Source organism: Labeo rohita, chromosome 9, assembly GCF_022985175.1.
Source record: "Labeo rohita strain BAU-BD-2019 chromosome 9, IGBB_LRoh.1.0, whole genome shotgun sequence".
In the NCBI taxonomy this organism is placed as follows: Eukaryota; Metazoa; Chordata; class Actinopteri; order Cypriniformes; family Cyprinidae; genus Labeo; species Labeo rohita.
This window is the reverse complement of record NC_066877.1, coordinates 3,055,054-3,081,595: the sequence shown is the minus strand read 5'-3', so window position 1 is coordinate 3,081,595 and position 26,542 is coordinate 3,055,054. Positions and strand designations below refer to the sequence as shown.

The window sequence follows — 26,542 nt, the reverse complement described above, 5'->3', positions numbered from 1 at the left end:
TTAAGACTGGTTTTGTGGTCCAGGATCACGTATTAGTATTTAAATTATTTTATTTTTTGAAAGAAAATAGCACTTTTATTTGGTAAGGAAGCATTAAATTGATTAAAAATGACAGTAAAGATTACAAAAAAGAATGAACAATGCTGGGTTTGACCCAGCGGATGGTTAAATGTTTAACCCAACTTTCTAGTTTAACTATTCAACTATTGTTTAGAAATTGCTGTATGGCTGGAAATAGGTTGTATGTTAAAAATCAGACACATAATTACTAGAGGCATATGCAATGATCAAAAGGTGAACATTTATTAATAAGCAATTGAAAAACTGTTTATTATTTAATTACTATTTGTTGAACCTAATAATAAATGGTAATTTCCAACTCATTTTAGGTTCATTTTAAGCAAGAAATATAGTAACTTTTAAGCAATAGTTCAGTTAAATAAAACTACCCAGAAGGTTGGGTTAACCATTTAACCTGACTGCTGGGTCAAAACAACCCAATCGCTTAGTTTGTCCATATTTCACCCAGCACTGGGTTGTTTTTAACCCAGCATTTTCTAGAGCGAATGATCATGTGACACTGAGGACTGGAGTAAAATGCTGAAAATTCAGTTTCGACATCACAGAAATAAATTACATTTTAAAATACATATTTAAATAGAAAACAGTTATTTTAAATTGCAATAATATTCCATAATATTTCAGTTTTTTTTTTCTGTTTTTTAGCCCCAAACTTTTCAAATGGTGGTGTGCATAGTATGACGTAAAATGCGTATAATTACGTGTTTACCCATGGGGTCATATTGTGACAAGCAACAATTGTAAGCAGCACAGTTTAAACTTGACTTGAGAGTATTTCTTTTTCTGAAGTCTCGTAAAGCCAAGCTTCTCTTACTCTACGAAACAGCAAATGTTCTCTCTTGTTCACAGTTCACCACCACTTGGGATCAAATCAACGTTTGCATTACCAGGTCTGAGTCATAATCATGAGCCCACCACACCGCACAACTTTAGAAGCAACAACAGCCAATGTTTTTTTTCTTAACAGCTATATGACATTCTTCATTTCCACAGACGTGATGCAGTTTTGTGGTGGCCTTTGAACTATTGGAGGTATTGAAGGATTTAGAGTACGTCTGTGTGAGAGCCCAGTGTTTCTGCCAAACGGCCCTGAGCAGACTGGCTGTGCTCATATCTGGGGAGAGAAAATTAATGCTTATTAATGGGGCCTATAAAAGCGACTAATTGAGCATTCCGGAACTTGCTGAGTTTGGCATCTGCTGCTGACATTCCACAGCACAGGGCTTCACACACACACACACACACACACACACACCTTGTGCTGTCTCTCGCTGTCTCTCTCTCTGACATTAGGTCAGGCCATTAAAAATCAGAGAAGCTCGACAGGTTATTACTGTGACTGACATGTTAATGACACCTGGTCTCACTAACCGAGGGTTCAGCGCAGAGCGAGCCCGCGCGAATCACGCTCTTTGAAGAAGCCGCCGCTGAAGTGTCGGGAAATTACAATTACGACATGTGTGGATTTAAAACACATATGTGTTTGCGTGTCTGATTCCGTCCTTTCCAGATGTCTTCAAAAGACGCATCCTCATGCATTTGAGAGCGTTAATGCGATCAAACTCCCGTCAGTGAGCAGCCGAGAGGTCATGTGTCTTCCATTATCCAGATTTCTTCTAATCAGCCTGGAGTGGCTGAGATTAAACAGCGCAGAATTCTGCCATCAAACTCCGCCGTCGTAAATCCACCTCACCTTGGAGAGCAAAAGGGAAGTGCACATCTGTAAACCAATCATCGCTCGGCTCCCTGTCAGCCGCACTCCCACCCAGACACATGCAGACGTAGGACCACATAGAGAGAAATAGTTCACTTCACATAATTCATTTACTCAACTTCATGTTGTTACAAACCCATATATATCTTTTTTTCTACATAACACAAATGAAAGTGAATGGTGACCAGAGGCTGTCAAGCTCCAAAAAGTACCAAGAAAGTAGTCCACCCTTTTGAAAAAAAGAAGTGTGCTTAATTATATTCAATGTGCTACTTTGAATCTTAAAAGTAGTGCTGTCGAACGATTAATTACGATTAAACTTTTTTGTTTTCATAATATATGTGTGTGTGCTGTGACTAGTTGTTCATGAGTCCCTTGTTTGTCCTGAACAGTCAAACTGTCTGCTGTTCTTCAGAAAAATCCTTCAGCTTCCACAAGTTCTTTGGTTTTTCAGCATTTTTGTGTATTCGAACCCTTTCCAACAATGACTGTATGATTTTGAGATGCATCTTTTCACACTGAGGACGACGGAGGGACTCATATCAGGGTTGCCAACTCTTACGCATTTGGCGTGAGACATACGCTTTCAGGCTCTGTCTCATGCTCTTACTCTGCCCATGTAAATCTCATGCCAAACTGGCAACCCTGCTTGTGATTTTAAACAAAGTTTCAGCTTTCAAATGTTGTAAGTTTTAATAGTAAATTTAAACAATAAATACCGTTTTGACGCACTTACTGTGGCGTAAATCGTAAAATTTAGCGCTTCTGTTAATGCCAAGAGCCATTGAAAAACAGCTGCGACAAGCTTTGATCCCACTGGCGTCACAGCCACGCGGTCACATTTTTTGGTAAACATTACAGCATATTATGCATTGATTTTTACATCGATGACATTTACAGTATAATTTGATTCTGGAGAGTGATGGAGAGGCAACCCTTATGAAAATCAAACATGTTTTTTACTACAAATGAAACCAAAAAACCATGGTTACTATAGTTAAACCATGGTAACCACAAATTAACCATGGTCTTGCTACACTAACCATAGTTTAACCACGGTATTTGTAGTATAACTATGGTTATACAAATGGTAATCAATGCGCCGAAAAAAACATGGGTACACTTTTACTATAATAAAACCATAGTTAATTTTCGTAAGGATCAATATGGTTTTCTTGTATTTAACCCTCTATGGGTTAAATGTTCTATATTTTAGTTCAATAATATTTATTTAATATTTTAAGGAAATCATTTAGTACTAAATACTATTTGTCCAATAATTATGGTTCATTAATGACTTAATATATATATATATATATATATATATATATATATATATTATTTTATATTTGTTTTAATTATATTACAATTTGTGCAGTATTTAAGGTTAAACAGAGAAAAGGGTTTTAATTTCCAATGCAAAGAGGCAAATTAGAGTCATTTTGTCATTTGTAATGCCATGGTTTACCCACTAGGTTCCTGTATGGTTCTTTACTAAATATACATGTATCTAGAATATTGCAGGTCATACCTGCTTATTTATTTTTAAGTTTTTCATTTGAATAGATATTTAGAAATGTTTAAACACTATATTTTTAAATGTGAAATTTAAAAAGTTAAGAACTTATGATATTTGTATAAGTACACACAATGAATGGAAGCAAATACTGAATTTAAACCAAGTTTAAAATGGTGCTAAAAAAGCATTCAGCTGCATTTTTATCCCTTTATATGTACGGTATATACATATAAATAGATATGAAATCAAGATCGCCACCCCCTTCCCCCCAACCCAACCCCCCACTCCAAAACAAAAAAAAAAATCTCACTCCAAGCTGAACTTAAAAGTTGGCAACCCTGCTCATATGCAACTATTACAGAAGGTTCAAACACTCACTGATACTCCAGAAGGAAACACAATGCATTAAGAGCTGGGGGTTGAAAACATTTGAACAGAATGAAGATGTGTACATTTTCCTTATTTTACCTAAATGTCATAGTTTTGGCATTTAGTACTGCCCATCAGAAGCTACAGAAGATATTTACATGTTTCCCAGACAACAGAATAAGTAAAACCTACCCTGATCTTCAAATTCCAAAAGTTTTCACCCCCAGCTCTTAATGAATCTTTTTTCCTTCTGGAGCATCAGTGAGTGTTTGAACCTTTGTAATAGTTGCATATGAGTCCCTCAGTTGTCCTCAGTGTAAAAAGATGGATCTCAAAATCATACAGTCATTGTTGGAAAGGGTTCAAATACACAAAAATGCTGGAAAAAAACAAAACAAACAAAAAAAAAAAACCCACAGCTGTAGATCATGCAGGTAACAACACAGTATTAGGAATCAAGTGTATGTAAACTTTTGAACAGGGTCATTTTTATCAGAACTATTCTTTTCTTGTGTGGACTATATGTTAACAATGTTTATGTGAAAAATTTTATTGAAGTCAGTACTAATATATATATATACATACATACACACACAGTACACATACTTATATTATGTAAACAAAACTTTTATTTTGGATGCGATTAATCGTGATTGATCATTTGACAGCACTGAAAGTACATAAAATGTACTTAAGTGTTCTTTTTAAAAGTGTAATCTTATTCGCAAACTTGTGTGCTATATTTTAACATGACATGAGGATGAGTAAATAATGACAGAATTTTCATTTGTGGGGTGAACGATTCATTCTGTGTTGAGCAGAAAATCTTGAAAGTGAGAGAGAGTGGATAACAACATGTAGTTTTAGTTCTATTTTTTCTCCTCACCCTGCAGCCTATTTGATTTCAATAACACTTGATAGTGAAAACACACACACACACACACACACACACACACACAGGTCATGTGACAACATCTCTCTGCCTCTCCAGGTCATTTTCTCTTTTCACCTCAAGCTTAATGAATTCAGCGCATCGATTGGCTTGATGATTCACTCTGTGATATTCGTATTATTATGCCTGAGTATTTCTAGTTTCCAGTCAAAAACACATTTCATGGCTCCTAGGGGAATCTTTCACATCTATAAGAGAAAACAGACTTGACTCTCTCTCCTTTTGCTGTCTCTGTGTTACTCAGAGTTGTGAGGACTCATTTATGAGCTTGTGGATTGTCTTATAAAGCGTAGGTGTCACTGGGGGAAAATTCAGCTAGATTACAATGATTTACAATGCATCACATTATAGACAAACAGAAATTAATAATGTGCAAGACGATTTGTAGTTATGTGGAGCCTACAACCACTGAGGAAAAATGAAATAGCATACTTTTGAAAAGAGCACTTATTCCAAAGTAATACTTTAAAGGAATATACTTAACTGTGAACTAAATGTAATGTTGTCAGATTCTTAATTGCTAAATTAAATTAAATGAGCATGTATTATAGTTCAGATTTATATTAAATGCAATGAACTTTAGTGTGGCATTAAGAGTCGGGGGTGAAAACTTTTTGAATTTGAAGATCAGGGTAAATTGAACTTATTTTGTCTTCTGGAGAACAAGTAAGTATCTTCTGTAGCTTAGGGCAGTACTAAATGAAAAAAAAAGATATTTTTACAGATCTCCATTCTATTCAAAAGTTTTCACCCTCGGCTCTTAATGCATCATTTTTCCTTCTGGAGCATCAGTGAGTGTTTGAACCTTCTGTAATCATACTGTCATTGTTGGAAAGGGTAAAAATACACAAAAATACTGAAAACCTTTGAATAGGGTCATTTTTATAAATTAAATTATTATCTTCTCTTGTGGACTACATGTAAACATCTTCATGTGAAATCTTATCCAGGTCATAACAAATTAAACAATAACATGCATTTTGTATAATCCCTCTTATTTTGGTAAATTATTTCACATTTTTTTATGATTCTGAAAGGGGGATGCAAACTTTTGGCCTCAACTGCATATAATCTCACTATTATTTCTATTGAAATATAGTCTTTGAAATATAGTTAAAATGTACTGTTGAATGTACTGAAAAACATTTATGGTAAACTAAATTGTACTTCAGTGTCATTTCTATTGAAACCTGTATGCCATGCATTTAAATATATTTGTAATTACACATTTTAAATATAATAGACAACATATAATCAAGTACTTTACATGTGCTTTACACATGTAAACACATCAAAATAAGTGTACTTCTTTAAAGCATGACAGCAGTTAAAATGTTGTTATTTAAGTGTGCTTTATTTAAGTACACTTGAGTGTCCTTTTATGCTATTTCATTAATATTATATTAATAGAGTTGTTGTTGTTGCTGTTGATTTTAAATGTACTTTTAAGATTTCAAGTACAGTACAAGTGTACATATTAAGCACACTACTTTTCAACCAACCTTTTGCACTTTTGATGTTATTTACAGTGAGAAATCAGTGTTATAGTAATTAAATATTCGCTTAGTTATCACCAAGCTCATTTTACTTCGTTGTTGATCATTAAAGGGGTCATCGATGGAAACTTCATTTTTACATGTTGTTTGAACATTAATGTGTGTTGGCAGTGTATGTACAAATCTACCCTATAATGATAAAAATCCATGCAGTGGTTTTTAATTAATCTGTAAAAATAATATCCCCTTTTTCAAATCGAGCCATTCTCAGATGTCTGTCGTTGTGGTGTCACACCCACAGATGTCGCTCCCACGATAGTTGATTGACATGAGGCTCTTACCTCAGATCAGCTGTCACAGTCAGACTTCCATGGTTTCGTAAGTTAGACAAGAATATCTCCGATTGAGCGATTGAGGTGTTGTGTTGCTGGATGTAAAAATGAACTTAGTGGTCGTCATTTACTCCCGACATCTGAGCCGCTGAAGATGCAGTGGATTACATTTGTTTGTAAAGGAAATCCGCCTCCGGATCTACATATATTTGTCTATGTTCACGCAAATCATTTGTGATCCAGCTTCACCTATAGCAGAAGTGAGTATAAGGTTTTTTTTTATGAATCTCTGCGATCACCTTTCCTAATAACGTGCTAGTTAGCAAATTTTGCGGCTAAACACACTAAATGCGGCTAAAGTAAACAGGCTCATCACTCCATAGAGAAAAGAGAGGGGCGGGGCAGCAGAGCTCATTTGCATTTAAAGGAACAATCCCTCAGAATGGGATGATTTTTGCAGAGCTCATTTTGACAAGGTATAAAGGGTGTTGTTTCACACAACCCGCAACCAAAAGTATATTATAGATTTTTAATTTTTCATTAAGACCCTAAAGAATCATATCAACTTGTGGAAAATGGGCATCTGATGACCCCTTTAAACCGTTATGCTGCCTCAGAAGCACATGCAAAATCAGTTTTGTGAGGTGCCTTCATGCACAAACTCTGTCTGAGAAATCAGTGCTGGATAAGTCAGCTGCCTAGATTTTCAGATACAGCCATGGTCTCTATGATAACATGCATCCTCTATAAACAGCTCTCTAGTTTTTGTGTGAAGCATATATTGAGTGGGATAAAGAGCTTTGGGGTTGCTCTCCTGCCTCGTGCAATAAACATGTCAGCGAGGGCTCTGTGAGTGTGTTGTGGCAGCTTGAAAACATGTTTATTGGGTTGCTTACAAAAACTACAGTAAGTTCTCATGGAGCACTTTATAGTATTGTGCACATTTATTTTGTTGCTCAGTTTGAAATCACGTGAGAATACAGCAAAATAGATTTCTGAAATTATATCTTCATTACAGCAAACATTTCTCCACTTTTGGTGGCATAGAGGGTAACCCTTACATTTTTGTTTGCATTTTGAGAAAAGTTTTATTATAACACACAATAAGTACAAATTAAATGAAGTAGTGGAAACAACGATAGTTTTGCCATGTGCTGTGAGTTAATTGCCTTAGAGACACACAGACAGTTTACATTGTGTTTGAAAATCTGTATTATTAAATCATATTGTTTTTTACTGTATAATGTGTATAGTGTTCATTAAAAAAGAAAGGCAAGGAGAAGAAGAGAGGAATGGATTATTGTGTTGATCTCAGCGTTTCTCCTGACTGTGGCAGACACAGATCAGTGCTGTTATAGATCAGCTCAGAAAATCAATCTGTAGAAGAATACTAATGACCTTTAGATCTCTGAATCCCTTCAAACAGGAGCCAATCATGTCCACTAAGACCACACAGCCTGAGAGAAGAGCCAGCTGGGCCACTGCTGGACACACACACACACACACACACCTTTAACTGTCCAAAGGAGGACATACCACAGCCTAATGTTGTTTTTACATTATGATGACTAACCATAATTAACCATAACCCAAACCCTATCAGTATAAAAACTGGTTGTACATTCATTCATTCATTCATTCATTCATTCATTCATTTATTCATTCATTCATTCATTTATTAATCAATCAATCAATAAATAAAGAAATAAATAAATGCATGCTTGCTTGCTTGCATGCATGCATACATACATAGGCTAAATAAATAAATAAATATTTTTCCAGTTAAGAACATTACTTTAATCATTCATGCATTCAATAAATAAATAAATAAATAAATACATGCATACATACACACATAGGCTAAATAAATAAGGCCATTACTTTAATCATTCATTCATTCATTCATTAATCAATCAGTCAATCAATCAATACATACATGCTTGCTTGCATGCAAATAAATATAAAATAAATAAATAAATATATATTTTTCCAATTAAGAACATTACTTTAATCATTCATTCATTCATTCATTCAATAAATAAATAAATAAATACATGCATGCAAACATGCATACATGCATACATGCATACATACATACATACATATATAGCCTAAATAAATAAGGCCATTACTTTAATCATTCATTCATTCATTTAATAAATAAATAAATAAATACATGCATGCAAACATGCATACATGCATACATACATACATACATACATAGCCTAAATAAATAAGGCCATTACTTTAATCTTTCATTCATTCATTCATTTATTAATCAATCAATCAATCAATCAATACATGCTTGCTTGCATACATACATACATACATATATAGGCTAAATAAATAAATAAATAAATATTTTTCCAATTAAGAACATTACTTTAATCATTCATTCATTCAACAAATAAATAAATAATTATTTGCTGAAAAATAAATAAATAAATACATACATTTTTAGCCTAAATAAATAAGGCCATTACTTTAATCTTTCATTCATTCATTCATTCATTCATTTATTAATCAATCAATCAATCAATCAATACATGCTTGCTTGCATACATACATACATACATATATAGGCTAAATAAATAAATAAATAAATATTTTTCCAATTAAGAACATTACTTTAATCATTCATTCATTCAACAAATAAATAAATAATTATTTGCTGAACAAATAAATAAATAAATAAATACATACATACATACATACATACATAGGCTACATAAATAAATTAATAAATATTTTCCCAATTAAGGACATCCACCAAAGGGGGTCAGATTTTTATTTATTTATTATCATCATGTCACATGCATGATATATAAATATACACATATATAATTAAAAATATTGACTATTGTCAGTAAGATTTTGTTTGTTTGTTTGTTTGAAAGAGAGAAATTAATACTTTTATTCGGCAATAAAAATAAATTAAATAAATTAAATTGATCAAAAGTGAGAGTAAAGACTATTTTTTAATTATTGTTTCTGTTTCAAATAAATTCCTTTTCAATTCATCAAAGAATCTTTAAAAAAAAAAAAAAAATCACAGTTTCCACAAAAATATGAACAACTGTTTCCAACATTGATAATGATAAGAAATGTTTCTTGATGCTGAAAATTAAGCTTTGCATCACAGAAATAAATTACAACCTAAAATATATTAAAATAAATTTCAAATTTTATATGATGGTTAAATACTGTATAATGAAGATATATGTATCATATGTACAGTGCCAGATAGCATCAGTCAAGGCTGATATGTTCCAGTGTTAAAAATCCCTCCTAAGAAATCTTTTCCTGAATGTGTGTGTGATGCAGGAGCATGTAGGCCTATCTGCATGTGCAGGGCCTGTCTTTATGTATTGATGTAGCACACACATTAGCGTGTGTGTGTGTTTCTCTCTGTTGCCGGTGCTGTCAGCGTGCTGAACGCCTCTCACAGCTTGTCAAAGGTGTTGACCAGAACCTGCAAGAGGCTTTTTCCTCTCTAACAACTGCACAACACACACACATACACACCGCTCCATAGGTGCCCACTCCTCTGACAGGATGTGCTGCTGGCACAAATTGTAATTCATAAAGGTTAAGGGGGTCAATGCCTTTTATCAGCCGCCCGTGTGTGTGAGAGTGTGTGCTGTCTGATGAGGGCCGCATGCAAATACACCCACTCAAGATGTTCAACTCACTGAAGGGGGAAGGGATGTGTAGTAAAGAAGAAAAAAAAAACAGACAGTCGAGCATGAGAATGAGGTGCAGGAGTGTTGAGAGGACCATAAAGAACTGGAAATATAGACTAGAGAAAGTGATCAAGAGGGTAAACAGAGGATAAACGTGATCGTGCTGACATTGAAAGAGAGAGTCTGACAATTAAACATCCATATATTGTTCCCCGGTGAATAATCTGTCTTATAGGCTTCCTCATAAAAGCACTTTTCTGCTCATTTCCTTGTTTAAAATGTTTATATGACAAAAGACTAATACAATTTAAAAGACTTAGTACATGAAACAATGAAAATAAAGTGTAAAAGGCACAAACACATGAAATCCAATTTCTGTTTAAAAAAATAGTAAAGTAAAATAGAAACAAAAAAAGTGTTATTTTCCCCATTATCCTTTTAAAAAAGTTTATATGTATGCATGTGTGTATATTCATTTTTTGTTTACATTTTTTCTAATTATATATATATATATATATATTAATTGCTTTAATTTACATTTTAATTAAATAAAACAATGCAAAAGGCACATACACATGAAATCCAGAATGTAGTTTTGTATCATATAAATATTAACAGTATGTTATGTTGTGTTGACGTGACATTACAATCATGTTTAATTTAATTCTGTCTATTATCACTGAAATAAAAGCAGCTATTTTGCATTTGTCTTTATCCAGTCTAATACAAAATATCTTAACGCTTGGCAGTTTAATGAAATATTAAGGCAGCAATCTGTAAAATGGTCACAAAAACTACATCTTTGTACATTATTTATCCATAAATGGTACATTATAGTACCTTCAATGTACATATTATTACCTATGTTTACATATTAGTACCTTTTGAAAGGGAACTGGTCCAGTGACAGTTTTGTACCTTTTTTTTTTTTTGAGAGTGAAAAGAGATTACATCACTTTTTGTAAGTGTATTGCTTTATGGGATACAGTATAGCAAGCAGTGTACTCTTTCTCTTTTGTTTACTGCACATTTTGGTGAATGCTAAACATACAGAAAACAAACATACTTACCATAGTACACATACTGTATACTACAGAAATAGTGTGAGTATGTGGTGGTCCAGTGTGTTTGTTCACTAGGGAGCAGCGGGGTGCAGGACACATGTTAGGCTCACTGACCCCCTCTGCTGGAAAGGGGACAGGGGTTCACGGGAAACGGGAACCTATTCTGGACAACCACAATCCTGTTCTACAGAACTAATTAAAACAGTGTTATAAAATAGATCAGACCATTGCAATTTAGATTTTTTGTGTTTTTAACTATATAATGTACACAAACACATTTTATAAACCCTATAACACACTTTACAATAGTAAACATGATCTAATGAATAGTTATTATTATTAAGTAACGTTAACAAAGATAAATAAATACCATAACAAATGTATTGCTCATTGCTAGTAAATGCATTAACTAATGTTAACTAATGGGAATGTGTAAAGTGTTAAAGGAGAAGTCCACTTCCAGAACAACAATTTACAGATAACGTACTCACCCCTTGTCATCCAAGATGTTCATGTCTTTCCTTCTTCAGTCGTAAAGAAATGATGTTTTTTGAGGAAAACATTTCAGGATTTTTCTCCATATAATGGACTGATATGGTGCCCCGAATTTGAACTTCCAAAATGCAGTTTAAATGGGGCTTCAAACGATCCCAAATGCGGTTGTAAAGATCCCAGCTAAGGAAGAAGGGTCTGATCTATTGAAACGATTGGTTATTTTCATAAAAATAATACAATTTATATAATTTTTAATGTCAAACACTCGTCTTGTCTTGCTCTTCCCGACCTCTGTTTTTGTTCCGGTTCATGACAGTTAGTGTATGTCAAAAAACTTCCATCTCATGTTCTCCCTCAACTTCAAACTCGCCCTATATCGCTCTTTTACCTTTTACATTTTACCTTCAAACTCACGAGCACCATTGAAGTCCACTATATGGAAAGAAATCCTGAAATGTTTTTCTCAAAAAAACATAATTTCTTTATGACTGAAGAAAGAAAGACATGAACATCTTGGATGACAATGGGGTGAGTACATTATCTGTACATTTCTGGAACTGAACTAATCTTTTAAGGAACAATATTTTCCCCCTGGAATTGATTTGTAGGGGTATTTTTTACATTGGTGAGGACAATTTTTATAATCACCTTATTATTATAAAAACCATACTATGTTGTCTGTAATGTCAAATACTTGAATTTACCCATTTACTTTAATCAATATTTTAAATTGTTGATAGATAGACTGCTTAAAATTGTATCTAAATTATAGGCTATATGTAAAAAAGCTCATAGGGCTGCAATATTATGACAAAAATAATTTTTGTATATTATTGCTCCTTATATTGTAATAATGATTATTAATATTGATATAAAAAAAAACAATCTAAAATGTTTCGTTTTAGATACATCACATTCTGGCTTCACATACAAACATGTCAGTCCATGACGTTAGCCAAATCTAGCACAAGTTATGCAAAAACTACCATTATAATCACTAAAGCTACGAAATTATTATTATTATTATTATTTATTTAGGCTACATCCCCTGGTGAAAAAACCAGCATGTGCTGGTAGCTATGTTTTGATGCTGTGATGCTGGTTAGGTGTGTTCTGATGCTGGTTTAAGCTGGTCCTTAGCTGGTTTATGCTGGTCCTTGACCAGCAACATGACCAGCATAAACCAGCAAAGGACCAGCTTAAACCAGCTAAGGACCAGCTTCAAAACATACCTAACCAGCATCCCAGCATCAAAACATAGCTACTCCTGCAAATTGACACTTTACATTCCTTTTCACATTTCATTTTATTCGCAACAGCAGTAATACGCTGTTTAATAGTGCAGGGGCATTTTTGCCCCTTTTGTCTTGAATTTATGCAACTATTTTGTTCATTTTGGTGGCATTTTTGCCAACAGCCCTCGTTAATTTCCAACCCTGGGTTCTACATAGAAACCCATTTCTGCCACATAAGAATAAAACACATGCTTTGCTAAATCATAATTATGACATAGAAATTCATGGTTATCAGTTAAAAGACTTAATTATAAAATTAAAAATCTGAATTTTATAGTTATGACATAAAATCAGCTTTGTCCGACTTTGTCAGATCATTGTATATATATATATATATATATATATATATATATATATATATTATGTGATAACTGACTTGGAAACAGGTTTTATGTAAAAGATTTTTACAAATGTAACAATATTACAGTAACGATAGTTACACAATACTTTTGGTGTGTAGTGGACCCTCAGCGTGTGTCGACATTAGCAGGAGTGATTGAGAGCCTCTCACCTGTACTGATCACACCTGAGGCAGACAGACTTCACTAGTGTTTCAGCGCACTCATTACCTGAACCTCCACACAACCCATGGCACCCACAGGCCATTCATCACCCTCAAGCAGACAAATACTACATGTGATACTGTACCGCTTTAAGCAGACGCTCAGTGACAGCTGCTCTGGGACAGCATTGCCTACATTTGAGAAACCAGTGAAATGTATCATGCAAATGTACTGTATACTGTAATACTTATTTGCATGGTTGGATTAAAGAATTATTTTGTTTTTTGGTTTGCTGAACTTTAGAATGGTTGATGTTATGTTTACATTGTCTGTATCTTCATTTAAGCCCTATAAATTAAATAAAAATAGGTAAGTATTACTTAAAGCATGGAAGCCCATTTCTGCCATGTAAGACAATACTGCTTTGATAATGCTTTAGACACAAGCAGTCTAAATTATGACTCAAAAAGTAATCAATTCTGACATAAAAAGCTGTTTTTTTTTTCATAATTAACATATTTTACCTTAGTTTTTTTTTTTCATCATTTTGACTTTTTATGTCCTAATTATCACTTCGTCACACAAGAAATAATAAATAGTTGAAGATATAATAAATAGTTGATAGTAATAATAAATAATTAATAATAATAATATATAACAACTAGGATTTTTTATATGCCAAAACACTTTCATAAAAAGGCTCATACTCTAGATTTTACAATCATGTTTTATAAGTTCTGTATTTTTTTTTTTTTTAAATCAATCCAGATTTACATTCAACCATTTTTGGCGCTTCTATTAACTACAGTAACACTCAGAAAATAAATAAATAAAATGAAACGAATCGTTCATCTGAATCTGAAAAGCGCTAAGGCTGTTTTCGATGTTTACACAAAAATAAAAAATATAGTTCATACATTAATACCATATTGGCCTATTTATTATAAAGTCCAAACTGTTTTGGACCTTTGTGGCATTGTGAATTGTCTCTGAGCTCTTTCCAATAAAGCTCGAAAGCAACGACCTTGCTTTGACGTCAGACTAATATCCGGGGCTTTGCGCAGTGTCCGTTGTGCGCAGACGCAGTACAACCGGTGGTTCGACCTCTGCCTTCGGTGAGTTGGATAGGGAGGCTATCGTTCATACCAAATATACAAATCTGCATTCATCTTCAATCTGTAAGATCTCAGAGCTGTGGGTTTGATCGGGATAGTGTTAGTAAACGTATTCGTTGCGTGGGACAGCCGTATTTCTAAAGCTCTTCGTGTAAATCTTCTCTGACCTTATATTTTGTCTTTGCAGAAGTCCCGGGCCGCTCAAAATCACTTACCTTTCAAAATGTTCACCTGCGCAAAGTTTGTCTCCACACCCGCCCTGGTGAGTGAAGTTACCTTCAGAAAACAATATTATTGTGCCTAACTAGCTGTGTGAATGAAAGCGGCCTGCAGGTTGAACTTTGCGTCAGTAACGTTAATTCATTCATTTTTAGGCGCGGTTAAAGGGTTAACGTAAACGTCACGCGCTGCTATAGTTTACTTTCGACCTTTTGCTGTAGTTTCAACGTTTTGAGCTCGCAAAACCCTTACCAGGTTAAGGTCAAACGCTGTGCCGGTTAATAACACCTTAATCTTGTCAGTCTCCTATGTTAGTGGATGGCGGTTGTGCCTCAGAGTCTGGTATTTCTTGTTGTATCTGCATGCAGTGAAAACAAACTTACGTACTGTCCTGTTGTGTTTCTGCAATCTCAAATAGATTCATTTTAGTTCTAAAGTAACTTGGAGTAACTTATTTCAGGGGGGTAGTACTTATCTCTGGAGTAACCTGAGGTTAAGGTTGTCTTTATGAAGGGCACAATGGAGGGGTCTGAACCTATGACATTTATTAGCATTTATATGGCATCTCTGCAGTGGACAGTCATCCACCTTGTTGGTTAAAACCAATATGGTGGAGAGTTTTACATTTTACATTTATTCATTTAGCAGACCCTTTTATGCAAAGCCAAAGCAACTTACAGTTGAGGAATACAACATCGTTAGATGGCTAGACACAAGAAGTGCCAGTAATGCAACTCATTGTTCAAATTAGTAAAACATAGAACAATTCAGAAATAATGAGAGCATAGACATAGGAAAATTGAAAGCATAGATTTTTTTTATTTTTAAATGATCTGTTCTATATGGAGACTATATAATATTTCTAATATAAATGCGTCATTAATCTACACGCTTGTCTTGTGGTGAACCTTGAACTGTATCTTATGTACGTACTTTGGAAACTGGCTTTTTCCAGAATTCATGCCTTTCAGAAGACTGCACTGTTTACCACTGTTCAAATTCACTGCTTTTTTTTTGACAGTTGTCTAGATTATTCTTCTATAATCTAATAACTCGGTGTGTTTGTGTGTTTCAGGTGCGTGCAGGATCCAGGTCCCTGTACAGGCCAGTTTCTGCTGCTGTACTTTCCAGACCAGAGGTCAAACCTGAGGTGATTGTCAAACCTGCCTTTTGACTTTCAGTATATTTCTCTTTTCATTTTTAGTAACACTTAAAGGTCATGCTTTGTAGACTGTTAACATACAAGATATGAGAGTCAGAAAAAGATAAAAGATAAACTTGATCTACTTGGTTATTTGAAATGGAGTTTGTTGGATCCACAGCAAGCATGTTAGGGTTAGTTCAGCCAAAAATGAAAATTCTTTCTTTAATTAGTCACCCTCATGTCGTTCCAAACCTGTGAGACCTTTGATTTTCTTTAAAACGTAAATTAGGATGTTTTTGATAATCTGGGAGCTTTCTGACCCTGCATAGATGACAACAACAGAGCTACCACATTCAAGGCCCAGAAAGGTAGTAAGGACATTATTAAAATAGTCCATGTGATGGCAGTGGTTCAACCGTACTTATAGTAATTACTTTTAGTACTTACTTGCCATTTTTTGCCCAGGCTTACTTATTTGAGCCAGAATATGCAGATATGGATGTTCTATTTTAGAGCACCGGCTCCTGTGTCAGCAGCACCCCACACGCTTCATGGTATTCTCATGAATGTGCATCAAATATTGACATTTTTGTGTTCGTGTAGCTTTATAACATTATAAGCCACTTTTAAACAGTGTACTTACAACCTTTCTGGGCCTTGAAGGGTTGTTACTTGAATGATCCACAGCTGTTTTTTTGTTTGTTTGTTTTTGCCCTTTCCGTTTTTGAGTCCCTTGTTTGTTAAACAGTTAAACTGCCTGCTGTTCTTCAGAAAAATCCTTCAGGTCCCACAAATTCTTTGGCTTTTCAGCATTTTTGTGTATTTAAACCCTTTACAACAATGACTGTATGATTTTGTGATCCACCTTTTGACACTGAGGACAACTGAGGGACTCATACGCAACTATTACAGAAGGTTTAAGTCCTCGCTGATGCTCCAGAAGGAAACAGAATGCATTAAGAGTAGGGGGTGAACAGATTGAAGATGTGTACATCGATCTTATTTTGCCTAAATATATATATATATATATATATATATATATATATATATATATATATATATATATATATATATATATATAATATTATTATTATTATTATTATTTTTTTTTTTTTTATTATTTTTTTTTTTTTCCGATTTTATTACTGCCTTTCAGGAGCTTAATGCATTGTGTTTCCACAGTTATTCTCAGTGTGAAAAGATGGATCTTATAATCATACAGTCATTGTTGTAAAGCAGGGGTGCCCAACCCTATTCCTGGAGATTGACCTTCCTGCAGAGTTTAGTTCCAACCCTAATCAAACACACCTGTCTGTAATTATCAAGTGCTCCTTCAGATCCTAATTAGCTGGTTCAGGTGTATTTGGTCAGGTTTGGAGCTGAACTCTGCAGGAAAGTTGATCTCCAGGACCAGGGTTGAGCACCCCTGTTGTAAAGGGTTTTAATACACAAAAATGCTGGAAAACCACAGGATTTGTGGGACCTGAAGGATTTTTTGAAGAACAGCGAGCAGTTTAACTGTTCAGGACAAACAAGGGACTCATGAACAACTGTCACTAAAAAAACAAAACAAAAAAAAAAACCAAAAAGCACAGCTGTGGATCATTCCGGTAACAACACAGTATTAAGAATCAAGGGGATGCAAACTTTTGAAGGGGTCATTTTTATATATTCAACTATTGGTTTCTCTTGTGGACTATATGTAAATGTCTTTAATGTAAAATGTCTTATTCAGGTCAGTACTGAATAAAAAAGTGACATGCATTTTGTATGATCCTTCTTATTTTAGTAAAATTAACATTTTGTAGATTCTGCAAGGTGTATGTAAACTTTTGACTTCAACTGTAGATGTCATGTTTGAGCTCTCTGGCTATTGCTGTTATGGGACAGTAGGTGGCAGACCGAACACTAGGGTCATGTAGAGGTCAAGTAAGTCCTCTTTTCCTCTTGTAGGTCAGTGCTGCTGTCCTGCCTCAGTTGCCCTTCACTCAGGTGGCCCTCAGAGGATTCCAGACCAGCGCTGTGAGCCGCGACATTGACACCGCTGCTAAGTTCATTGGAGCGGGAGCTGCCACCGTGGGAGTGGCTGGATCCGGTGCTGGAATTGGAACAGTGTTCGGTAGCCTTATCATCGGATATGCCAGGCAAGAGACCTCAATTTCACGTTATTATTATATATTATATATTCATTTCACACCCTTATATATATTACAGTACACATTACTGTTAAACATTTAGGGTTAGCAAGTTGTTGTTGTTTTTTTGTTTGTTTTTTTGAAAGAAGTCTCTTAGACTTATTTAGAATGCATTTATTGGAGAAATGCAGTAAAAACAATATTTTGAAATATTATTACAATTTAAAAGAACTCTTTTCTATTTGAATATATTTAAATATCAATGTTGGAAACAGTTGTCTGCTTAATCTTTTTTGTTTTCAGAATTTTAAAATATGCTATTAACCCTGAACTTTTTAACTATACTGTATATCATTAAAGTCTTATGGATCTTACATTGTCAGGATATTTGCAAATGTCTCTCCACTGAAAGATGGTTTTGTTATTTTGCAGGAACCCATCTCTAAAGCAGCAGCTCTTCTCTTACGCCATCCTGGGTTTTGCTCTGTCTGAAGCCATGGGGCTCTTCTGTTTGATGGTTGCTTTCTTGATCCTGTTCGCCATGTAAAAATCTGCTAGTTACGTAAACGCATTTAGTACAGTTGTGATTACATATTTTTGCTGTTGCTACCAAAATGTCTGCTGTTGGTCTCAGCGAGAGAAAATGTATGAATGTGACGCCCACTCTGTCAAAAGAAATCATGTAACAATTAAAAATTGTTTAACTATTTAAACCCCCAATCATATTCATGCCCATTGAATGAGAAAAGCAACAGCTCCATCGGTGCTACTGGAACTTCAACCTGAAACTCACCATGGAAAAAGGAACCTGATAGCACTTTCTGTACATCAGAATAGAGATAATAATGTTGTGTGTCTGTAGACTGCAAGGGTCCATTCAGATGTTTTCAGGGGTTAAACTGCTGGTCGATAGTATGACTGTAAATTTATAGCAATTGGTTGCAAGCCAATTAAGACCTCAATTGCTTTTGTAAATTGCATTAAATAAATTTAGATCACAGTTTACCGTATTGTGGTGTCTGTATTTATTTTATTCACACAATAAATCGTTTTCATGATTTACCAACACTTAACGAAGGACGCTAAAGATGTTTCTAAGCAGCAAAAGCTTATTCACATAAGTTATACAATAAATAAACGTTTCACGTTTTGAAAACCATTCACCAAAGCACAGTTTATAACTCGCGAGATTTAAAGTATCAGTGTGTTTTCGTTCTGAAGAGGTCAACAGAGCATTGGTTTATCGCGAGATTAGAGTTTAAAGGGCTTGGCTCTGGGTCGAGCGGAGTGCCTAATTCTCGCGAGATTCTCTCGTTTAGCGGAGTTCCATACTCTCGCGAGAGGTGGTATAAGTGGGCTTTGGCTCTTCAGGGTTCAGCCTGCGGGTGAGTAAGCGCGTCAATGCACAGCACTTATAAACAAACACGCCTTTTTACGCGAGCTTTCGGGTGACTCGCAGAATAGCCTGAATATGTAACACAATAAAATGCAGTTTTATGACACATTCAGAGCTTGTCGGTGTTTCTTTGTTGTTAATATGGCGACGCATGCTAAAAGCTAGCTGAGGTTCCATTGAAATGAATGAGAGATGAGGCTAAGCATTGATTAGCCTGCTGTGACTGATGTAAACAATCTGTTTAGTGTTGATACAGTCCCGCTGGCGCTGAAAATACACTAAAGTAGTGCAGGTTTGTGGTTAAATATACAAGCGATTTGAGTTTAGCTATGTGAAAATACAGAGATACAGTGTTATTTAGAGTGATTTAAAGCAGAAGGTGACAATAGGTTGTGCTGTTATCAATGAGCATCAGCTTTATCATTAAAGCACATTTCATTCCTGTATGTGAGTTACTGTGGGGCTTAATAAACACACAGACATTAGTGTCAAGTGTTTAAGTTTGTATTATACAGATAGTGATGCATAACCCCTGTTATTCTACTTTTAATCTTGTAAAATCCTTACCTGTGTCATATCAGACCTGCTTTGACAGCTTGATCTGACACAACACAAATCATTCAGCTTTTAGTAACACTAGCACAGAATAATACTTACTATTGCACATGGTTATGGATATTGAATAATGCTAGTTGGTATTAAAAATCATGTGTTTTTGTTCTTAGGTGTGGCTTTAAATAATTATGTTGTTGATGAATGACAAATTGCAAGTTTGATTTTTTCATGTTATCAGGTGGCAGACTGAAGCTGTGAATATGAGTGATGATAAACCGTTCCTCTGCACTGCTCCTGGCTGCGGACAGGCATGTGAACACACTTAAAGCACTAACAGATATTTTTTTAAAAACTCTGCAATTAAATTACATGCTTGCTTCTGTTTCATATCATGGTTTATGGTTCATGCATCTACATAATGACTGTCTGTCTGCAACAGCGATTCACAAATGAAGACCACCTGGCGGTGCATAAACACAAGCATGAGATGACCCTGAGATTTGGTCCAGCACGCAATGACAGTGTCATCATCGCTGGTGAGTCTGAAAAGTCAGCGGTTCGTAATAAAAGCAAATGAACACGAACTGTTATTATTCATGGCTTTATGGCTTTATGGGCTACTGTTGCAGACCAGACACCGACACCGACCCGCTTCCTGAAGAACTGCGAGGAGGTCGGGCTGTTTAACGAGCTCACCAGCCCGTTTGAGCATGACTTTAAAAAGGCCACGGAGGATGACATTAAAAAGGTAAAGATGTCAATTTATTCTGCAGTTTATAATTCAGCTGGGTGATCATTTCACAAATAAATGATTATTCTGAGGTTTGGGGTCGATAGGATTTTTTTGTATGTTTTTGAAATCTTATGCTTGCCAAAGCTGCATTTATTTGATCAAAAATGGCGTAAAAACAGTAATATTGTGACAGTAAATAACTGTTTTCTATATGAATGTATTTTAAAATGTAATTTATTCCTGTGATGCAAAGCTGAATTTTCAGCACCATTACTCCAGTTTTCAGTGTCACATGACTCTTCAGAAATCATTCTCGTATGAATATTTATGGCTTAATTATTAGTTTTTATTATTATCATTTTATGATAATAGGTCATTACTGTCACTTTTGATCAAACTAATTAGTTTTAATTTCTTAAAAAAAAAAAAAAAAATCTTACTGACCCCAAAAATTTGAATTGTAATGTAAGTGAAAATGGATTTTATAGGCCTGAAAGATCAAATAAAATAAAAATAGACCTTATTAAGATTGTTAATAAATGTATCTGCTATTATTGTGCATATTTCATCTTTTATACAATGTAAAAAAAAAAAAAAAAAGTGCTGCCAAATGCGTGATTAATTATGATTAATCACATCCAGAATAAAAGTTTTTGTTTGCACAATATATGTATGTGTACTCTGTAAATTTATTACGTATATACATGCATGGATATATTTAAGAAAAATATGTTGTTTATATATTAAATAGGAATAAAAATATATACATGTGAATATTTTATTTATATATATATATATATATATATATATATATATATATATATATATAATATACACACATATATTATGTAAAAAAAACTTTTATTTTGGATGCAATTAATTGCGATTAATTGTTTGACAGCACTTTTTTTTTTTTTAATTGTAAATACAGCAAAGATTTTTTGGTGTATGTCAGTCTTTCTTCTTCGGTGTGTTCCTTGCTTTCTCTGTATCAATTAATATTTATGAAATTGAATTATAATTTAGCATTTAGTAGCAAAAGAAAAAATAATTGAACGTAACGTTTTAAAATCCATTCAAATTCCGTTGGATAAAAGCTCATTCCACCATTGCTGATTTTCTATATGAATGCATAATCAAACATGTGGTTGCATGTGGTTATTGCAGTTGCCACTGGACTTGTCTCCGCTTGCGACTCCTGTTGTTCGAAACAAAATAGAGGAGCACACACCCATTGAATCCCACCGAGACAGTCCCCTTCCCCATCCTGAGTCGACCACTACTGACGACAAGGTGAGACACAGGGCTCTGCTGTACAGGGAGCTACATAAACACTTGGAGTTATAGGACTTATTTTAGGTCCTCTGTGTGTGATAGTTACTTAGTGCTGGCAGGCATTTAGCAGGAATTATTCATGCAAAGCAGCTTGTAGAAGAGTAATGTTAGAGAAAGTTCTCCCTGGTGGACCCTAGGGTCATATTGTGCAGAATTGTGTTGTCAATAATTCTTGGTTCCTAAGTCTTCCCTACCTGGATTGAACCTATAACATTTCTGTCAGCAGTCCAGATTTCTTCTCCCCTCATTCCACAAGTGAAAGGTGTTTGCTGCTTGATTTAGCTTGTACCAGAGCTACTGGGTTTCAGATGAAAATACATCTCTTTATAGAGACATAAAAAAAATCAGTGGTAAACATCTTTACTGAAAATCTCTTCACTGGCCAGAGTGTGTGAGAAACATGACACTTCCTTCCCAAGTCAGCAAATATTTTGATTCTGACTTTAAAGGAGTTCACTTCCAGAACAAAAATATACAGATAATGTACTCACCCCTTTGTCATCCAAGATGGTCATGTCTTTCTTTCTTTAGTCATAAAGAAATTATGTTTTTTGAGGAAAACATTTCAGGATGTTTCTCCATATACTGGACTTCAATGGTGCCCCTGATTTTGAAAATAAGACGGGAGTTTTTCGACATACCCTAACTGTCATGAACTGGAAAACAGTTCCATAGAGTGCACGCAGAGCTAGACAAGACGAGCATTTGAGATTAAAAAGTATAGAAATTGTAATTTTTTTTTTTTTTGAAAATAACCGATCGTTTCTCTAGATAAGACCCTTCTTCCTCATTTAGAGCCCTTTGAAGCTGCATTTAAACAGCATTTTGGAAGTTCAAAATTGGGGCACCACTGAAGTCCGCTATACGGAGAGAAATCCTGAAATGTTTTCCTCAGAAAACATAATTTCTTTACATCTGAAGAACGAAAGACATGAACATCTTGGATGACAAGGGAGTGCGTACATTTATCTGTAAATTTTTGTTCTGGAAGAGGAGTTCTCCTTTAAGATTGAAGCTGTAACAGCTTTAATGAATAAACATTCTCTTTATGATCTATAGAAGCGCTCTATGATCTCTAGAAGAAGCATGATTTTTTTTACTCATTGTCTCTAATGTGAACTCTCAAAATGCTGAAAATATACATATTTCTTAATTACAGTAGTTACCCTACTTTTCAAAACCCAGTATGGTCAGTAATTTTTTTAAATAAATAAACAAAATAAGTAAATAAACAGTAACTTTTTATCAATAAATTTATCAAATTGATGAAATTTTAATAAATAAAAACGTTATTTTGAATGTTCTATGCATCATGAAAAAAATGATTACAGTTTTCACAAAAATATAAAGCAGTACAACTTTTTTTAACATTGAGATGTTTCTTGAGCAGAAAATTAGCATATTAAAATGATTTCTGAAGAATCATGTGACACTGAAGACTAATCATGCTGAAAATTCAGCTTTGCATCACAGGAATAAATTACATTTTAAAATATATTACAGTAGAATGTAATTTTAAATTTTAATAATGCATTTTTACTATATAATTAATCAAATAAATGCAGCCTTGGAAAGCACAAGAGACATAACTTTAAAAACACTCACACACACACACACAAAATCTTACCTACTCCCAAACGTTTGGTTGCAGTAAAGTAGGGCCCCATGATTTCCACAATGCGGAATTTACAAACAGAATTTAGTGTATAACGTGGAATGTCACAGAATTTGTCAAATTTTGGATAAATAAATTAAAAGTAGGTGAGTACACTTAAATCAAAACGTGATATGGACTAGTGTGTTAATATTAAGCTGCAAAAAATACTATTTAAATATGAATACTACATGTTCTGTGTCTCTCTGTGTGAATGAATGGCGCGGATGCGCAGTTTTGTTAACTACACAAACAATAGCCCTTGTGGTGTTTTCAGCCTCTGCCTCCTCAATTTATGAGTAAATGAACACAAACATCATCTCTAGAACTGCTCTGAGAGTCATTTCAGGAACATTGTTCCATTTCTTTTGAGAAAAACTGTAAGCATATCATATATACACAGAAACCTAAAAGTCTTCACATCAACCCGTCAAAATAAAAGTTTGGTTTAACTTGAAGCAAATGTGACAGAAATATATTGCTTGATGTAATCATTGTACTACTACTACTAAAATTATTATGTTTACCAGAAAAATGTAAATTCACAACACAGTATTTCTGAAAAATAAAATTAATAATAAAATAATAATACATGATAAAAAAAAACAGAAACATTAATGGAAAACACAGAATTTCGTAGAAATAAAATTCAGTTAAAAAAAAAAATCAGGGCTTTTGCTAAATTGCTGTTACTAAATTGCTGTTAAATTGTGTAAGTTTCATGATTAAGTGTTATGAAATAATTATACATGCTTATTGATTAATATTTTGTAATTAAACCATTAAAACAGAGTCTAGAGAAATTAAAACAAAAAAAAAAAGGAAAAATAAAATGGGGAAAAAATACAGCAGAATTTAGGAAAAAACTAAACGGATTTCATAGGGCCCTAATCAAGTAATTTTTTAAGACAGATTTTTTTGATAACTATAAATGCTCTGTCCTCTATTAAAGGATTAGTTCACTTCCAGAACAAAAAATTTGCAGATAATGTACTTACTCCCTTGCCATCCAAGATTTTCATGTCTGTCTTTCTTCAGTCGTAAAGAAATTGTTTTTTGAGGAAAACATTTCAGGATTTTTCTCCATATAGTGGACTGATATGGTGCCCACGAGTTTTAACTTCCAAAAAGCAGTTTAAATGCAGCTTCAAAGGACTCTAAACGATCCCAGAACCTAAAATGCTATTCTTGTATAGCTCTGCAATGCGCAACTTCAAAATCATCCTACATCGCTGCAGAAGTACCGACCCAGTGTTTACAAAGTGAACATGCAAAGAAGATCAAACGCCCTTTGCAAAAAAAAAGGTAAAACAGCAATTTAAGGCAATTTTGAAGTTGAGAGAGAAAATGAGATGGGAGTTTTTTGACATACCCTAACTGTCTTGAATGGGACTGCACAGAATATGCATGTGCATCACAGAGCTAGACAAGATGAGCATTTAAGGTTAAAAAGCATAGAAATTGTATTTTTTTTTCTGAAATATTTTCCACAAAAAACATAATTTCTTTACGACTGAAAAAATAAAGACGTGAACATCTTCGGTAACAAGGGGGTGAGTACATTATCTGTAAATTTTTGTTCTGATCCTTTAACTGACGACAAATTGCAGATGTGCTTCCTGTGGTGCAAAGTCTACTAACACAATCAGAAAGATTATAAGATTAGTATTGGACAGTGTAGTTTTGTGAGCGGTTGATGCAGCTTGGCTCTCGTGTGGTGTTTTCAGGAGGTTTCTTTGCAGCCGACCTCTCTGCCTCCATCCACTATAGTCCGTCCTGCCTCCCTCCAAGTCCCCAATGTACTACTGGCCAGCAATGAGGCTGGTGTTGTTATTCAGCAAGCTCTCCCATCTCCAACATCTAGCTCTGTTATAACCCAGGTCCCATCCTCTAGTAGACCGATAGTGTAAGTAACTTCTAAACGTTACTTATTCTGCTTCTCTCTTAGTTTGCCATCATTTTCTCCTTTTACTCCTCATTCGGTGTTTCGTTTTCATCACTCATTTACTTGGAGAATTTATGATTTAGTTTCAGTTGCTTGTGATCCATGTGCCTTTACTTTTACATCATAGAATTGACAAGTGCTCGACCATCAGACAGGTTTTGTTTGAGCCTTTTGTTTTGTTTCACACACCAGTTGAAGAAAAATTCTTGTTTTTTTTATGTTCAAGGTTTATCACTTGAAGTCAACATGACACTGTTTACTTTTTTTAATACACATTTTGTGCATGATTCATCACAAAGGAAATATTTTGCCTTTGTAATATGTATTTAAAATGTAATAACTTGCTGTGCCCAAAACAGCTTTCTTTGCCCTGACGTAACTTAATATTGTTAATCTTAACCTAAAGCCAAATAGCTATGTTGGCATTTTTGGTTACTGTTGTAGGCAGTGCTGCCGTGTTAAAATTTATATTTGCATAAAAATTTGATGTTGATATAAAAGAGGTATAGTAGCAAATAATTATAGATTTTAAAAACAATCATTTTGAATGTGGTTGACACTTACTGAGCCCTGACTTTGCTATTTTCTATTTAATCAATTCCTTATGGATAAATTTATGTCCCATTCTATTTCCCTTCATTAAAAAATGTCAGATTATGAAGGTAAAATACTGTGCAATTGCTGTTTCATGTTGACTTTAAAGCATGCTGGATAGCTTGTTTTTATAGCTTATTTATGTTACTTTGCATATAAATTCTATATTTACAATTATGTTAATGTAACGTTTGGTATGATTTTTGTTCTGTTT

The 26,542-nt window shown here is 34.2% G+C and overlaps 2 protein-coding genes across 4 annotated transcripts in view; both read left to right on the top strand.

Annotated features, from left to right (window-relative positions):
• The first annotated feature begins 14,490 nt into the window (after nucleotides 1–14,490).
• atp5mc3a (ATP synthase membrane subunit c locus 3a) lies at nucleotides 14,491–19,126 on the top strand. 3 transcript variants are annotated; one of them, XM_051119959.1, is made up of 5 exons: nucleotides 14,491–14,618; nucleotides 14,806–14,880; nucleotides 15,913–15,987; nucleotides 17,935–18,125; nucleotides 18,549–19,126. In XM_051119959.1, the coding sequence occupies exons 2-5, from the start codon at nucleotides 14,842–14,844 to the stop codon at nucleotides 18,661–18,663; spliced, it is 420 nt and encodes a 139-aa protein (XP_050975916.1). In that variant the 5' UTR covers nucleotides 14,491–14,618; nucleotides 14,806–14,841; the 3' UTR covers nucleotides 18,664–19,126. The 3 variants fall into 3 exon arrangements, with proteins under 3 accessions (XP_050975916.1, XP_050975918.1, XP_050975919.1); XM_051119961.1 differs by having other exon boundaries at nucleotides 14,590–14,681; XM_051119962.1 differs by lacking the exon at nucleotides 14,491–14,618 and adding an exon at nucleotides 14,693–14,717.
• A 327-nt stretch (nucleotides 19,127–19,453) lies between these two features.
• atf2 (activating transcription factor 2) overlaps nucleotides 19,454–26,542 on the top strand; it is a 36,841-nt gene continuing 29,752 nt past the window's right edge. The window contains exons 1-6 of the mRNA XM_051119767.1: nucleotides 19,454–19,501; nucleotides 20,306–20,375; nucleotides 20,507–20,603; nucleotides 20,697–20,815; nucleotides 21,968–22,093; nucleotides 25,517–25,695. Coding sequence (XP_050975724.1) covers nucleotides 20,328–20,375; nucleotides 20,507–20,603; nucleotides 20,697–20,815; nucleotides 21,968–22,093; nucleotides 25,517–25,695 — 569 coding nt within the window. The 5' untranslated portion in view covers nucleotides 19,454–19,501; nucleotides 20,306–20,327. The remainder of the gene's footprint in view (nucleotides 19,502–20,305; nucleotides 20,376–20,506; nucleotides 20,604–20,696; nucleotides 20,816–21,967; nucleotides 22,094–25,516; nucleotides 25,696–26,542) is intronic.

Excerpts from the sequence above, each read along its gene's own strand:
- atp5mc3a (XM_051119959.1), top strand. The coding sequence starts at position 14,842 with ATGTTCACCTGCGCAAAGTTTGTCTCCACACCCGCCCTG. Across the intron at positions 15,988-17,934 it reads GACCAGAGGTCAAACCTGAG|GTCAGTGCTGCTGTCCTGCC; the intron begins GTGATTGTCAAA and ends TTCCTCTTGTAG. Across the intron at positions 18,126-18,548 it reads CTTATCATCGGATATGCCAG|GAACCCATCTCTAAAGCAGC; the intron begins GCAAGAGACCTC and ends GTTATTTTGCAG.